Below are 16348 nucleotides of genomic sequence, written 5' to 3' on the forward strand. Positions count from 1 at the left end.
AACATTTCTGGATATTAATTTCGTATCCTATGACTTTAGTGAATTCTATTAGTTTTTTTGGTGGGATATGCATTGTTTTTATAGTAGGGAATAAAGTTTTAAAAAGATTCTGGCTTGCTTATGAAATTGAAAGTCAGACTAATGGGATTGAGCTTTCTCTTGCAGAGACTAGTAGATTTTTGAGGAGAATGATCTATGGAATACGAGTTTGAGTAAGACCAATGAGGCCAGTAATATATGGGATGCGTTGGACAGGGAGAAAGGTGGGCATGGGGAGACCATCCAGGAGACCACTTCAGGGATCCAGATTTTGGTGGTAAGTTTCTGGTTGGCTGTTACCAGTGGAAAGAGGCATGAAAGAATTGTTAAGGTGAATGTTCCTGCCTCAGCTATGGGTTGAGAGTCAAGGATGTCTGACGATGTGTTTCTTGGGTGATTAGGAAAATGAAACAAAAATAAGGTAAGTAGAAGCACTGTTGGATGTGGTCATTTTCAGTTTGAAGTATCCAAAACAAAAACAAAAAAATGAACCCCATTTAGGTTTGTTGAGAATGAAGTAATAATAGGGCCTCATGAGAGACATGCCAGATGGAAGGTTCAAGTTTGAGAGTCGTCAGACATCAGGTGACATTTGAGGCAAAGCCACCAGTGAGCCTCCCCATCTGTACCCCTTACCAGGTCATTGAAGATCTTCCCAACCTCATTTCCTGCAGTGTCCTGAACCTACTTTTTACTCCAGCCACTCTGGACTCCTTGTTGTTTCTCAGACACATCTGTGGGCTCCTTCTAGCGGTGGGTCTCTGCACTTACTGTTCCTTCCACCTGCGTCCCTCTTCCCACAGATGGCTGCTTGGTGCCTCATTTTCCTGAGAGATGCCCTTTTAACAACCCTTCTTTCTAAAGTAATACCACCTCCCTGTCATTTTAACTTGTTGCCCTCCCTCATTTCTCTTTGTAATCCTTTTGAGTACCTTCTGTGTTATAAATTAACTGTTCTACTTGGTTATTGCTTGACCATTCCTCCGCTTAGTAAAGTACAAGTGTTATAAAAACGAGGGACCTCGTTTTGTTCACTGCTCTACCCTCAGTGCCTAGCTTGTTCCCTGGCAAAATGTGGGCACACAGTAAATATTTACTTAACAAATATCTAAATGTACTAAGGATGAAATTATCATTAAAAAAAAAAAAGTTTAACAGAAAACACTAAGCCTAAGGGAGCAGCGCAGCTGGGAGGAAGAGAACCAAAGAAAAAATGCTCGAGAGTGGTCAGAGAGATGGCAGCAAAACTGGGCAGGTCAGTGTCCTGGGGACCACAGTGGGGGTGCAGTGGGGGCCAAGAATATCAGGTACAGCAAAGAAATGAAAACGAGAACAAGTAAAAGATACCTAATGAGGGGATTTTAGGAGGGACCCTAACCATCACCAAGGCTGATGGAGAGGTGACAAAGGGCCATGACTATAGCTCGTGGTTTTGAGTAGTAGGAGTAGTTAGGGGAAGGAAGGTGCACTCAGTGCACAGCCAGCTTGGTCTGTATGTGTATGGTTCGCTCACCTTGCTGTGCGCCTGCACAAAGCAACACAAAGTGGTGTTGAGCATGTGTGACTAGAAATTGTCCCACTGATATAAATAGAAGTGCAAAGGATTTAAGTTATAGAGTCTGTACTAAATAAGAGGATTATTCCAGCAGTGATTCCTATAAACATAAATGCCCAGTGAAATATTCTGAAGTGTAAATTGCATTAAATGAGTTTAATTAAGTAGAAGTGGCTTTTAGATATTCTCCTGTATATTTTATATTTTAAAAATAGTTTCTTTCCCACTGTCAGCCATTTAAGCTGTGGGTAGTTTATTTTGGGACGTACTTTGAGGAAAGAATCTAATATTATCTTGGAGAGGGTTTCTATTTTTGACTTTTTATGATGGGAAATGTCAGACATATAGATAAATAGCTTCTTGGACTCTCTTATCCATTACTAGACTTAACATTTACCATTTTACCAGACTTGCATTATCATTTTGTTAAAACATTTAATGTAAATTAGGAAATTATAACATCTATCCCTAAATTCCTGAGTACAGATCTGTGTAAACAATAAGGAATTTCCCCACATAATTACAGTACCACCATTTTTATTAGAAATCTAATAAAAAATTCATATTCAGATTTCCCCAGTTGTCACCTAAAATACCTTTAACAATTGGTTTGTTTATTTTATTTATATTAATTAATTTATTTATCTTTAAAAAAATAAAGATTTTATTCATTTATTCATGAGAGACACAGAAAGAGAGGCAGAGACATAAGCAGAGGGAGAAGCAGGCTCCTTGCAAGGAGCCCAATGTGGGACTCAATCCCAGGACCCTAGGGATCACGCCCTGAACCAAAGGCAAGACACTCAACCACTGAGCCACCCAGGTACCCCTGCAACTGTCTGGTTTAAAGCAGAATACATGAAGGACCTCACAGTATATCTAATGGGCATGTTTCTTAAGCCTCTACTGGTCTGGAAGAGAGCTGTGTCCTCTACCATCACCCCCACTTCAGTTACATTCACTTAGTAAAGAGACGAAGCTCTTTGACCTGTGGAAAGTCCCCTCTTCTGGAAATCTCTGCTGATTGCTTTATTGAAGTGTCATTTAACAAGTTACATGACTAAATTTGTCCTACATTCTCTCCTTACGTTTATTCATTTAACACATTTGACACACATTGTGCCTAACACAGATTGGCTGTGTTGTTAGGCACAATACTTGGTAATCAAAGAGCATTGATCTTGTCCTTAGAGAATTTGGAATCTAACATACATTCTTGTCAGATTCTTTTAAAATTTTGCTATCAAATTCTAGTTTCATCATATTTCAAATATAAAGTAGTTTTTTTCTTATTTAGTTGAAACAACTGGTGCTTTTGATAATTTTTCAGATTTTAACACAGTACCTATGTAAACTATGTTAAAATGCTTAGATGTCATCCTGTTTACATCTGAATGGTCCACTTCTATTTGTTTTTTGGATTATTATAATCTGCCTACTGTGATATCTGAGTATAGTGGGCTCTTTTGCCACTGTTCAGTAGGATAATGTAGACCTTCATTTATTGAAATGAAAAATTTGCAACATTAAATGAGCAGAGCACTTATGTAATATGTCCCATATGCTAGTCTTTTTTTAAAAAGATGTATTTATTTGAGAGAGAGCAAGAGAGAGAGAGAGAGCACATGCATGAGTGGGTGGGGCAGAGGAGGAGGAGAGAGAATCTGAAGCAGACTCCCCGCTGAGCATGGAGCCCAATATCGGGCTCCATCGCAGGACCTAAGATCATGACTTGAGCCAAAACTAAGAATTGGATGCTTAACCAGCTGCCCCGTCCAGGAGCCTTTGATGTCATTGTTATTTTTAAAAAATGCTTAGAGAAGATCTGAAAGAATATACATTAAAACATAAACACTGGTCAGACCTGTGTAGTAGAATATAGAATGATGATTACTTTTCTTTTCATTTTAGCTGTACCTGTTCATGAATTTTTCTACAGTAAGCATAGCTGATTTATACAGTGAGAGTAAATAAAACAGCTTGGTCACACAACATCGTGAATGTACGTAACTTTAACATGTCATGATTTCAGTCCACAAATAGTATCCCATGTTAAAACCAGAGTAATGAAGTTTATGATAATTAAAATGTCAGAATTTGAAATGTGTATCTTAAAGTGAAAAACATCTTCTAGAGTGCAATATAGTGTTAGAAACCCAATCCTACTCCCCTCTTTTATAGAACTTTTTGTATTATTTCTCCCTTTTTTCCTTCTATGGAGAAGGCTGTGTTAACTCTGGATCATAGGTAGATACTTCAGACACAAACAGCTACAAACATGGAGCTGGATCAGTGCGAGTTTGGCAATTGCTTATTCATTCTCAGTAATTGAAAAATCTTACTAGCTTTATTGGTATTGCGGGATGTGAGACTCTGCAGTGAGAGGACCCAGAGATTCTGCTGCCTCCTTACTACCTGCCTCTGCTCCTCATTCTCAGTCACCTTCCCTCTACCCACCTCCTTGGAAAAACAAGAAGTGCCAGGGTCCGGATTCTCTAGGGCATAATCCTCGTGCTTGTCCATCCTTATGCCCTGTTCAGAGCCAGGAGCAAATGCATCAGGGCCCTCTCCCCTCCTCAAATATTGTTAGCAGGTGGAAAATGTCCTGGATTTCTTTGTAGGAGAAGAGATGTCATAGAAAAGAGGAGCACCATGCACTGGGAAGGGATGGGGAGTGTAGAAGATGGAGTGCACTGCCCCGTGCTTGGACAGATGGCCACTGATCCTTTAAGGCACTTTTCCTAGCTCTCCTGAAGAGCATCCAATTTGGATTCAGCTAGACCTGAGGGTAAATCTCTCTACCGTTTCTTACAAACTGTGTGTCTTGGGGCAAGCTATTTAGCTAGTTTCTATTCGTTCATTTATGGAATGGAGGACAAGAACACCTTATAGGCTTGGATGAAACAGGAAACACTGAGGGACCAGCAGTGCCTGCAGTACTTGGCACATAATGGCACAGAACAGGTAGCCTCTACTAGACTTGCTCTTGACCAGTGCACCTGCCACACCCACGACTCATCTCTTTCTGTGGATTGAAGGAATCTTTTTTAGGACTAATGTGTTGAGTCTTACTTGCGCCCTATGCATTTTGACTCCCAGACAGAAAAAACTTAAAAGGAAGAAATGCTTTCTGTCCCCTTTAAAGAATATCCACAATAAGCCCTATATCTGAGGGCTTAAAATACACTCTTTATGGTCATTATAATTGACAGCATTGTTGACACATAATGTGATTTAATTATAAATGGAATCTATTATCTATTGTTTTTCATGTTAAATATTAGTACAACTTATTTTTAAAAGAAAAAATTAGTATTTAAAGGGTTATAGAAGTTGAAATAAGATCTAATTTTCATAGATTCTGATCAGATGACATAAAAAATTCTTTTAGGCATACATTTTTTGACATATTCCCATTCCTCTAATTGGCCTCCATGTTTAGAGTAATTACAACTTCAAATAAACTTGGTTGTCTGTGGTCCAGAATGTGTAAAAATAAGCAGAACACTTGAAATTTGGCTTGTAGTTTAACATGCTCAGGTGAGTTTAGTATAACTAATTCAAGTACCAGTGTAACAAACACTTTGCTGGTAAGTGTCATGGGCTGTGATACTATAAAAGTTAGCTACCTGGCATTTTATATTAGAACACATGCTTTTTTCTTGTATGCAGGAATCATAGCTAATCATCTGGGTAATAGCTTTTTAGAATTGCTATTCGAAGCTTCCACTTTGGATTTTAAAATTTTAACATGGCTCAGCTTGAATTGGGAACATTTACATAATTAAAAGGAAGATATCCTTCTAATGAAGTGTTGGCTAATCTATTTATTAACCACTATTGCCTTTAAAAATAAGAGTCAATTTAAGAATAAGAATCCCTTTTGAGAGTTTTCAGACTTGAACCATGTTCTGAAAACGTCCATATTTTTCTTCATTTTACTGAAAACTAAGATGTGTTCATGATTCTGTATTATGGCTAGGAAGAAAGAACTAAAGTTTTCGGGTTTAAATTAGCCCACATGTTTAAACATGATAATTTAAAATGTCAAGTGTTTTGATGTCAGATTCAGCTCTTTAACTACATTTGTTTATGTACAGCAGTAAACCTTGGGATTTGGTGGTAGAGTGTCCTCTTCTCTTGGTACTGATCCAAGTTCCACTTGAATTATGTTGAGCTAGCTTTTGGTAGCTGCTTCTTTCTTTTACCATCTCAATCTAGTGAGTATTGTTTAGAAATAGGATTCATGGGGATCCCTGGGTGGCGCATCGGTTTGGCGCCTGCCTTTGGCCCAGGGCGCGATCCTGGAGACCCAGGATCGAATCCCACGTCAGGCTCCCGGTGCATGGAGCCTGCTCCTCCCTCTGCCTGTGTCTCTGGCTCTGTCTCTCCTTCTATCTCTCAAGAATAAATAAATAAAATCTTAAAAAAAAAAAAAAGAAATAGGATTCATTTATAGAGTATTTCATATTGAAACATATAAAATATAGGCTTATTTATGTTTTACTACTTGTTCATAATAACATTTTTGTTCAACTAGGCTTCAGAAAGACCTGGTTGAAACCTTTATACCACTTGTGAGATACTACTTTTTAATGACGTGTGTTAGAATGATTAATAACAGAGTTTAGTATATGTTGTAAGTATGTAGAGTTTCTTACTCATTTTTCTTTCTATGCTCAGAATCATCCATAGTGCTTGGCCCTTAATTGGCATATGTCGTTGAGTCCATGAATATTTCACATATTTACTCAAAATAGCCAAGTTGTGTGTAACTATTTAGATCGTTATATTATTATTTTATTATTTTTCTAAAACCATCCTTTTTGTAAATACAAGCATTTTGTTCATTTCTAAACAATTCCTTTTCAGGGGTCTGTGTGAGAATGGTAATTAATCACTTTTGGTATTATTTTTGTAAATTACAGTAATTGATAATTACTTAGAATCCCATACATAATAATTTAAATAGCTTGTTAGATTATAGCATGGAGAAGTTATTAAGATCATACCACTTAAACTTCATTTACGTATAGTGTTGAAAATACGTTGCCTTTAAAAAATCTTAAATTTCTCATAGCTCTGTTAAAGATGAAAAACCTGGGGGCTTGGAGGTGTGCCTTGCCTAGGATCACCCTGCTGCTTGTGTGAGAGAGACTAGATTTGGATCTGGTGTTCTGATATTAAAGTCTGTTGTCTTAGTCACCCTGACATCAGCACAACAGTGGTAAAACTGAAGAGTAGGTGGACTTAATAGGGCATTTCTCTCCTCTCTGCTTTATAGAGTCCATTTTTTAATATTTCTGTTGGGCCTGCCCATCTTTGAAGTGTCTGTCCTCCATTCCTTGATTGATTGATTGGGAGGGGATGGGGAGTACATGAGTGGGAGGAAGGGGCAAAGGGAGAGGGAGAAGTAGACTCTCCACTGAGCAGGGAGCCCGACACAAGGCTCCATCCCAGGACCCTGAGATCATGACCTGAGCTGAAGGCAGATACTTAACCAACTGAGCCCCCCAGGTACCCCCTATCCTCTGCTTTTTACATTAAAAGCCACTGAATCACTTCAGTCACAAGGTATTTACGGTGTCCCCCTTATGTGCTGTCATATCCTAGGTGCTATGTGGGGAGTTGTGCACATAATTCCTACCTTCTCAGTAACTTCTTACTAAGACATCACGTCAGCCTGTATTAAACACTGAGTAGAAGTGTAATAGGGGTTTCTTGAAGAAGGAAATAGGAAGAACAGTGGTCTTCAGAGAGAGTCAGGTTGGGTCTCTGCTTTATAGATCTACATGTAAACCCTTCTGGTTTATAGTGTTGGTATCTTAAAACTTTCGTATTTAAAACAAAAAGAGAAATAGGCATTCTGTATTTGGTATTTTTTAGCATTCATATTTCAGAAGATATGTAACATTGCTGTACAATATTTAACTGTGAAACGAGATTTTATGTTGTCGGTTCTCCCACCTTTTCATTATTTTACCCACTATCAGCTTCTCACTTTCCTTCTTACCCGTTTTAAATTCATCAGCTGATTCTCTAAACCACCATGTCTTGCATCCTCTCTTCTCTTTCTTGCTTTGCCAAACTTACTTGGTGAAATTACAGCATGGCGGAAATCCAGTCCTCTGTGACCTACCTGCTGCACCCATGTAGCTGAATATATCTGGGGGAAAATACACAACCATGATTCCTGGCATTCGCTTGAATTCTTGATCGTTAAATTTCAGCAGGCCCCTGATGCAGCCCAGTTGTCTTGCTATATTTCCCTAGTCTGTGTGCTGTTCCATTCTCCTAGAGGGCTGTTAGATATCTTCTCAAAGCACCAGCCCATCTTCTTCCAACTTCATTCTTAAAGATGGTTTTATATCCTCATGCCTTGAAAAAGTAGAAGCAACAAGAAAATCATTTCTGGCAGCTCATACTTGCTATGTACACCCTTGACTGCATTTGGGAACCTTTTGACTCCATGTCTTGTTATGCCACTAAACTGTCTATACTGAATAGAACCAGCCCTCTACTTGTCGAGCAAATCCCATCCCTTCTTGACTATATAAGGAAGTTGCTCCAGAAATTTACCCCTCTTTTTTATGTCATCAAAATTACCTTCTTGTTGGTTTAGTACTATCAGAATTCATCCAGATGGACAACATTCATTCATTAAGTGTCAGCTAGGGGGAAAAAATATACACTGCCTAGGCACAGGTGGGCACAGTTCTTGGTGCTAAGAATTTATCAATGGAACTTACATTCCTATTGAGGAAACAGACAATAAGCAAAAAAGATACTAAGTCATTTCAGATGTTTGAAGATGATGGTGTGAAATAAAAAGTAGATCAGGTAAGAGGGGCTAGGGAGTCCTGGATGAGGGGTGCAGATCAGTGTTTAGGAGTGTGGTCAGAGTAGGTGTCTGTAAGAAGGTGAGATCTGCTCAGAGTTTTGAAGGTGGTGAGGGAGTAGCTATGGGCTGTGTGAGGGGCAGAATGCTAGGAGAGAGGGTGCAGCATGTGTCTGAGGGAATGCATGGAAGCCAGAGTAGCCTGAGAGAGAATACTTAACTAGATGAGGAGGTCAGAAAATAAAGTGGGGTGGGTGGGAGGCTCAGGTCACGTGGGACCCTTGTTCATCATTGAAAGACCTTTGTTTTCTATTCTTCATGAAATGGAAACACTACAGATTATTTTTCAGTTGATCATGTTAAGGAGATTTCTGGCTGCATGTATTGTTAACAGACTGCAGTGAGGGGCTTGGAGAGCTATTCTAGAATTTTCAGAGTGGTCAGTGTGAGAGATAATGATGCCTTGTTCCAATAATAGTGAAAGAAGTGAGAGGTGATACTGGATATATTTTGAAAGCAGAGCCAACAGGATTTCGAGAATGAGATACGAGAAAAAGGAGGAGGACTTAAGGGTGAGTCCAGGGCTTCTAACCTGAGCACTTGAGAGGATGGAGATGCTGCTGTCTGAGATGCAGCTATAGGGGAAGTTGGCAGGGGACCAAGGGTAGAAGAGATTGGTTCACTTTTAGATGAGTTCAGGTGTCTTTTTTAAGTTTTTATTTAAATTCCAGTTAACATGGCAGTGTGATATTAGTTTCCGGTCTACAATATAGTGATCCAGCAATTCCATGCATCGCCTGATGCTCATCACAACAAGTGCTGAGTCCCAATGTATTTTAGGATACAGTTTCTAGCTTTAAGTAATGGATCTAGCCCTTCCATGTTTCTGAGTTAGGAAGAACTTGGTTTTACGGGGAAGTTGAGGCATTTGGCAGTGAGAGTCTGAAGTAAATCTGCATCCTTGGAAAAGCCAGGTAATGGCAGATACTACCAGTATCAAACAGGAGTACCCCCACGTTTTCAGTTTGGATGGTAGAAAAATTATCAAAGCCAGAAAGAGGAACAGAATCAGGAGGAAAGATAGTAGATTTTAGAAACAAGTAATTTAACCAGGTAGATATATCCACTGTCTAGTTAATCATGGGTATCACAAAATAAAGATCCAAGATGGAAAGAAGTTTGGATTTTTATATTGGTCAACCAAGAGATGATAGCTGAAACCCTAAATCTTGTTAGAAAAGAGAAGAAAAATAAGCATGGACCCTTGGGTGAATAATCTTTTTTGGTATAAGGAAGTCAGTGAACTAGTCCAGTGTGGCTAATGACTGGGTCCTGCAAAGACTTAGAGATAGTAGTTCATCATTGCTAATGATGGAAGTAGGATGATAGAACATGCAAACGCTGAGGAAACAAAATTTTGTCAACTGCAGGGAAATTGTTTCTTCCAAAGAGCAGTGTCAGTAAACAACCCTACCCCACTTTGTCTTATTGTCCAGTACCATGTATCCTTAAAGTCCAGTTCAGGTATACACCTAATAATATTAGCTAACATTTTTTTTTAATTTATGAAGTGTCACACACTATGCTGAGTATTGTACCTATTTATTATTAATCCCCACATCAATTCTATGATGTAGGTACTTGTTTTTCCTCTAATATTTGAACACCAGAGAGGTTAATTAACTTGTCCAAGGTTTCATAATGGCAGGAAAAGAAGTTGAACCCAGGAATACTGGTGTTATAACCCATACTATTAGAATCCACACCCACTACAAAATGCTACTTTTCTTTGAAGTATTCCGAGATATTCCCTGACATAATCTATTCCTTTTGACCAACTGGCTCTATGGGTTATGATTACTAAGAGTTTAGGTATATACGGTCTAAAAGGTGTATAATTGAGGTAAGGGATAAGAATACCTTTGTAAATGATACCTAATAATACAAAATAGCATAAAATAAGGGATACAATAATAAGTAATGAGAATATGGAGGGGGGATGTTTGGTTTAGGACCAGATTGATAGGTAAAGCTTCATGGAAAGGTAGGATTGGTTCTAGGCCTTAATGGATAGATATTCTTTAGACTGTAGGTAATTACATATGGGTAGGGGTGAAATCAGTGGACACTGTTCTAGGTAGTCAGAGCAGCTGGAGCAAGGGCGTAGATTCAGGATGGGGCAAGATGTATTTGGGGAAATTTAGATGGTCCAGTTTGGTTGGTTAACGGAGCATGTGGCCAGAATGGGTGTTGGATTGGAAATGAATACTGAGGTCAGGTTGTGAAGAACCTGAGTGTAGGTCCATGGAAAGCTGTGAGATTGCAGTGCTTTTGCCTGGGACTGAACTCTATGGTTCTCAACTATTTACTTCTTGGTTTAAATGTAAGTGTATTCAAAGAGACATTTTATGTTATTTCTAGAATGCCAGTTAATGAAAACAGAACGACCAAAGCCAAACACATTTATTATCAGATGTCTCCAGTGGACCACTGTTATAGAGAGAACATTTCATGTAGATACTCCAGAGGAAAGGTAAGAAATTTTTTTTTTCCTATCTTGCGAAAAAGCCACAATCGGTACAAAGATATATGTGTATCTGACTTCACCATTTGTAAATATATATGAACATATTTGTAAAATCCTATAGTCCGTTAATAATTCTGTTTCTGGTCTACTAGATGAATAATCAAGGCTTGCAACATATTAAATCAAAACTTCTAGAACTGCTGTAAGATACTTCTTAAGAAAAAAAAAACAGGACATTTAAAAATTAAAATACAAATTGGGACATTTTTATAACTAAGCTACCTTTAAAAAATGATTGAATTGATTGTGTTCATATTTGCAATCTTGAGGCTAGTGATAGCAAAATGTTTCAAGTAGTATACCATCATGTAGGTGGCTGCCCGGAGTATTACATTGAAAAGGATTCTGATATTGGGGCCAAGCTCCGTGTGAAAAACAGTACCAAGATTGATAGGCATCTACTTGTCCTCATTGCCAAAGAGGGGAGTGGCATCTTCGTCAAGGCCATATTGTCATCCTCCTGATCTATGCATTCCTGCAACCCCTGCCTCAACCCCCAGTTCTATGTTAATACCCTCTTATCTGCTGCTAACTGAGTTAGGTCCAACAACCACAACCACAAAACCATTTTCCTGCACGGATGTTGTCATGTTTGATCCAAATCAGCAACTTTGTGAAGTTAAATGTTCTTAGCCTTATTTTCCAAGGGAATACAGTAGGTCTTAGGAGACTTGTCTCAGATTTAAAACCAAAAAACAAAAATAACCTCCCATAAAACCTAGTAAATAAATATTCTTTTAATAATGCTTTTTTGATCAGTAAGCAAAAAGGTAATGTGTGATTACTTTAGAAAGAAAAATAGAACTAGAAATAAAATTATGAGTACTTTGAAATATATATGAAATACTCATAATTTTATAGTCAGAGTTAAGGACAGATAATATTTTCTTTTATGTACTTCCAGTCTTATTCTGTGCAGATATATTTAGGTCTTGAATATACATACAATTTGATAGGTCTTTTCCCTGTCTACCCCTGTCTTCCTTGGGCATTTCTATATGCTAAGTCCTCAGTTTGCTTATACTTCTACCCATAATTGTGACTGGGCTAATTCCTATTTTTCAGTTCTGAGCTTAAAAATACCACATTTTGTACAAAACCTTCTCTCACCCCTGTAGACCAGGTATCTTTGTTTGCCTTTCTCACTAGACTATGAGATTCTTGACTAGCAAGGAAGATACGATTCTTGCTCAATATTCTATCTGTACAGGATAGTCTAGGACCCAGCATAGTATTTGTTTACTGGCTGAATGAATGGAATTGTTCCCATCGTATATTCTTTGAAAATATTATTCTTAGTAGATTTACAATATCCCATCGAAGCATGATTAATTTTGCCATTTTATGTTTGCAAAGCTGGATTTATGTCATACCTTAAGACTTTAAAATTAGTTCCTGTACTTATATCACTACTTTACTTTTCTGAACAGTTTTTATTTGCATTTATGACTAGAAGAAAGCAGTTTTAGTAAAAATGAAAAAACAGCATCTTTGTATTTACCATTGGAGTCTGTTTTTCTACATTCATCTAGAATCTGGTGTTTAGAGATTTAATATGACTTTAATGGTAATGAAGACTTAGAAAAATGTAGCGAGAACTAGAAAAGCTGTGTATTTTCTGTGTTCTCTCTGCCAGTCTAAAAATCCATTCTTGTTGTAAATGAAATATGTATCCCTATCTTTAAAAAAAAATCTTCTATTTGTTTTATTGCATGATACAAGTTTGGAAACTATTTTTTCCCAAAGGATGAGACCGTTGTATTAGCTCTGTTCTTCATTTCTTTTTTTTCTTTTTAATTTTTTTTTAAATTTATTTATGATAGTCACAGAGAGAGAGAGAGAGAGAGAGAGAGGGAGGCAGAGACACAGGCAGAGGGAGAAGCAGGCTCCATACACCGGGAGTCCGACGTGGGATTCGATCCCAGGTCTCCAGGATTGCGCCCTGGGCCAAAGGCAGGCGCTAAACCGCTGCGCCACCCAGGGATCCCTGTTCTTCATTTCTTTTCATTGAATAATCCATTCTGTCCTCACTGATTACGGATGGTACATACACAAATATTTGTATTTTTAGTTTTTTTTTTTTTCCTTTTGATTTCCTTGTCATTCTAGCACTAAGACCACCACATCGTTTTAATTAGAGAGTCCTTATAAAGTTTTTAACTTCTGAGGGAAAGAAAAGAACTTAGAAGTAAGAAAATGGAGAAAAGAAAAAATTTCAGGTAAAAGCAAACATGTAGTAAAGGAGAACTTCAGTTATTACTGGTTTTTTTTCCCCCCCAAAAATGTTCTTAGCTTTTGCAGGCATAGCATCTGCAGATATTAATAATTTTATCTCTTTCTTTCAGGTAGGATGGTCTGTTGTTTTTTGTTTTTAAGTAATGCATCATAATTTTCATGATAGCTTATACGTTTGTATTTTTCTCTAGTTTTAATGAATGTACTTCAAATTATTCACTGTCAAATATGATTTTTCATGTATAGTTTATTTTGTTATAGTGGAACCACTTTACAGACCCAGATAATTTTCCTTTCTTAGAGCTATCACTTTCATTATCATCACTATGGCCCTGCTGCAATCACAACCACATGTTCATGTGCATGAATATGTGCCCTCTTATGTTACGACTACAATGTACTACATGTAGTTTCCCGAGTACTAATTCTATAGTGACTCTCACATCACTTGTGGCTCTTTTTGGCTCTTTTCTCCCCTATGCCAGAAATATTTCCCCTTGCTTGCTTCTTCCTATACCACCTCATCTTGTACATCTCATTTACAAATCATTCTTCTCCTTTGGTCCCCACTTCAAGCTTAACATTGTTTTTCCTAGAACACCACTGTTCTCAGTGCAAACTTGTTATCATTTTTACCTATAAAATTTTGTTATATTTGTTTACAATATCAAATTTACCTATATTATACTATGGCTTATTGAACTTTAGTAGGATACATATGTTAGACATTTTAATTAATGTTTATTTTAAATAAATGATCAGCTTACAAAAATTGTTTCAGTTTCCTATAAGTACTATATATATTTTATTTTATTTTTTTTTTTTCAGTACTATATATATTTTAAAGTTAAATTTACTTGCTTCATAGGGATCTCCATTCTGTTTTCTGAATTGAATACATTTGCCAACATTAGTTAGGAATGAGAAATTACATGCTTTCATTAGTGAGATATTTGGGCCCAATACTTGTTTGCAGAGCATATATACATATTTTGGTTATGGTGAATGAGGTAATTTATGTCAGTAATCCACCTAAGAACTCTTAGTAAAGATGGACAAAATGTTAGGGAAAAAAAAAAGGCATACATGAGGCAATTGACTGCAAAGAATTAAGGGACTAAAATTTAATGGAAGGGTGAAACCCAGAGAGATGAGCTCACTCTTTTACCAGGGGTGCCTGCCAATTCTAGATAATAATAGAAGGGGATATGTTGACATTTGGAATAACTATCAAATCTAGGAATCTTATTCTGGAACCCAGGGCCTACCAGAGAGTGGTCATTGTACATCAATACATTTTAAGTTGGTACCTAAGGATAAACTAGATTTAGACTGACCTTTAAAGGATTAAAGTCTAGCTTTAAATTATTTCAGATCTTAAATTTGGTTAATGTGAACCACTTTTGCTAGTCTCTTTGGAACCTGTTAAAAGCAAATATAAGTAATCTCAAACTATTTACATTTTTAATGTACATTATTTGATAAGCATTAAGAAATAAACAAGTACATAAAGATTCAAAGATTCAAAAACCACAGAGACAAAACAACTGAATCAGATTCATAGGCTCTCTAGAGAAAAGCAGATAGAAAAAATAAGTTGCTTTCAAAGGATCACCAATTAGATGAAAAGATGATATCATTAAAAACAGTTAACATGGAATATATGGGATGGAATGATAATTGGAGATAATGGAATGATATTCTCAAAGTGCTGAAAGAAAATAAGTGCTAATGAGCAAAAATACTTTTCAAGAATGAAAGTAAAATGAAAATATTTCAGTCAAAAATTTCAATAACTTCAGTTAAGAATTGATAGAATTTCTCACCAGCAGACTTGCAGAAGAGGAATACAAACAGTATTCTTCAGACAGAATAAAATAATCCCAGGTGGGAGAAGAGATATAGGAAGGAATGAAAAACAAAATGGTAAATAAGTTGATAAAACCAAAAGAATATTGATCTGATGAATAATAATAACATTTTATGGTTTAATTATATGAAGATTATACTATTACTGAAGTAATAATATGTAAACTAAGGTTGAGGGAAAAATGGGAGTTAGTGTTGTATGACATTTCTACATTTTCTTAGAAGGCTTAAAAGTATAGACATATAATATTAGACTTTGCTAAGTTGAGGATGAATGTCGTGATTTCAAGGAAAATTGCTAAAAGGAAAGCAAGTACATAATGACTACAATGCTGATACGAGGAGAAATAGAATCATAAAAAATTAATTAACCCAGAGTACATTATGTAAGTTGACTGTATGAAGTTAATGCTATATATAAAAATATGCAGGGGCACTTGAGTGGCTCAGTTGGTTAAGTGCCTTTGGCTCAAGTCATGATTCCAGGGTCCTAGGATCAAATCCTGCATTGGGCTTCTTGCTCAGTGGGGAGTCTGCTTCTCCCTCTTCTTCTGCCTCCTGCTCCCTCTGCTCTGTCAAATAAATAAAATCTTTAAAAATAAGTAAATAAATAAAAAATAAAAATATGGGAAAAAAAAAGACTGAGAAGCCAACAGGAAAATTGAAATGGAATTCTGAAAAACTTTAAAATAATGAAAAAAAAAACAGGCAGGAAGAAAGAAAAGTAGAAAAAATGGTAGACTTATGTACAACCATATAAATAATTGCATTAAATATTAATAGGTTAAAACTGCAGTTAAAGGGTAGAGTTACAGAATTAAAAATACAAGGTCCACTTATGTGCTGTCTATAAGAAATGTACTTTAAGTATAAAAACATACTAAGTTGAAAGTAAATGGATTGGTAAAAATATATCATACAAACAGCCATAAAGAAGATAAATCAGATTTCAAAATAATATTCTAGAGAGTTCCAGAACACTTGATAATGATAGAAGGGGATATGTTGACATGGATGTTATAACAGTCATGAATATGTATGCATGCAATAACAGAATTAAAGAAAAGTAGACAATTCCACACCCATATATGTAGGTTTTTAAATTCTTTCCAGCAAGTGATGGATAAAAAAAAACAACTAAATCATAGAATAACACTATCAATCACCTTGATGTACTTGATATTTACAGAATACTACACTCAAAAGTGAGAGAATGCATATGGTA

General features: G+C 36.7%; 1 protein-coding gene and 1 long non-coding RNA gene across 7 annotated transcripts in view; one reads left to right on the forward strand and one right to left on the reverse strand.

Annotated features, from left to right (window-relative positions):
• The window catches only part of AKT3 (AKT serine/threonine kinase 3), a 307964-nt gene that overhangs the window by 152385 nt on the left and 139231 nt on the right, over window positions 1-16348 (forward strand). For all 6 annotated transcript variants that reach the window (XM_072732864.1, XM_072732865.1, XM_072732866.1 and 3 more), the window contains one exon: window positions 10854-10965. In XM_072732864.1, coding sequence (XP_072588965.1) covers window positions 10854-10965 — 112 coding nt within the window. The remainder of the gene's footprint in view (window positions 1-10853; window positions 10966-16348) is intronic.
• The window catches only part of LOC140594983 (uncharacterized), a 52363-nt gene continuing 42374 nt past the window's right edge, over window positions 6360-16348 (reverse strand). The window contains exon 3 of the long non-coding RNA XR_011996325.1: window positions 6360-7972. This is a non-coding gene — a long non-coding RNA (uncharacterized lncRNA). The remainder of the gene's footprint in view (window positions 7973-16348) is intronic.

Source organism: Vulpes vulpes, chromosome 13 (genome assembly GCF_048418805.1).
Source record: "Vulpes vulpes isolate BD-2025 chromosome 13, VulVul3, whole genome shotgun sequence".
NCBI lineage: Eukaryota > Metazoa > Chordata > Mammalia > Carnivora > Canidae > Vulpes > Vulpes vulpes.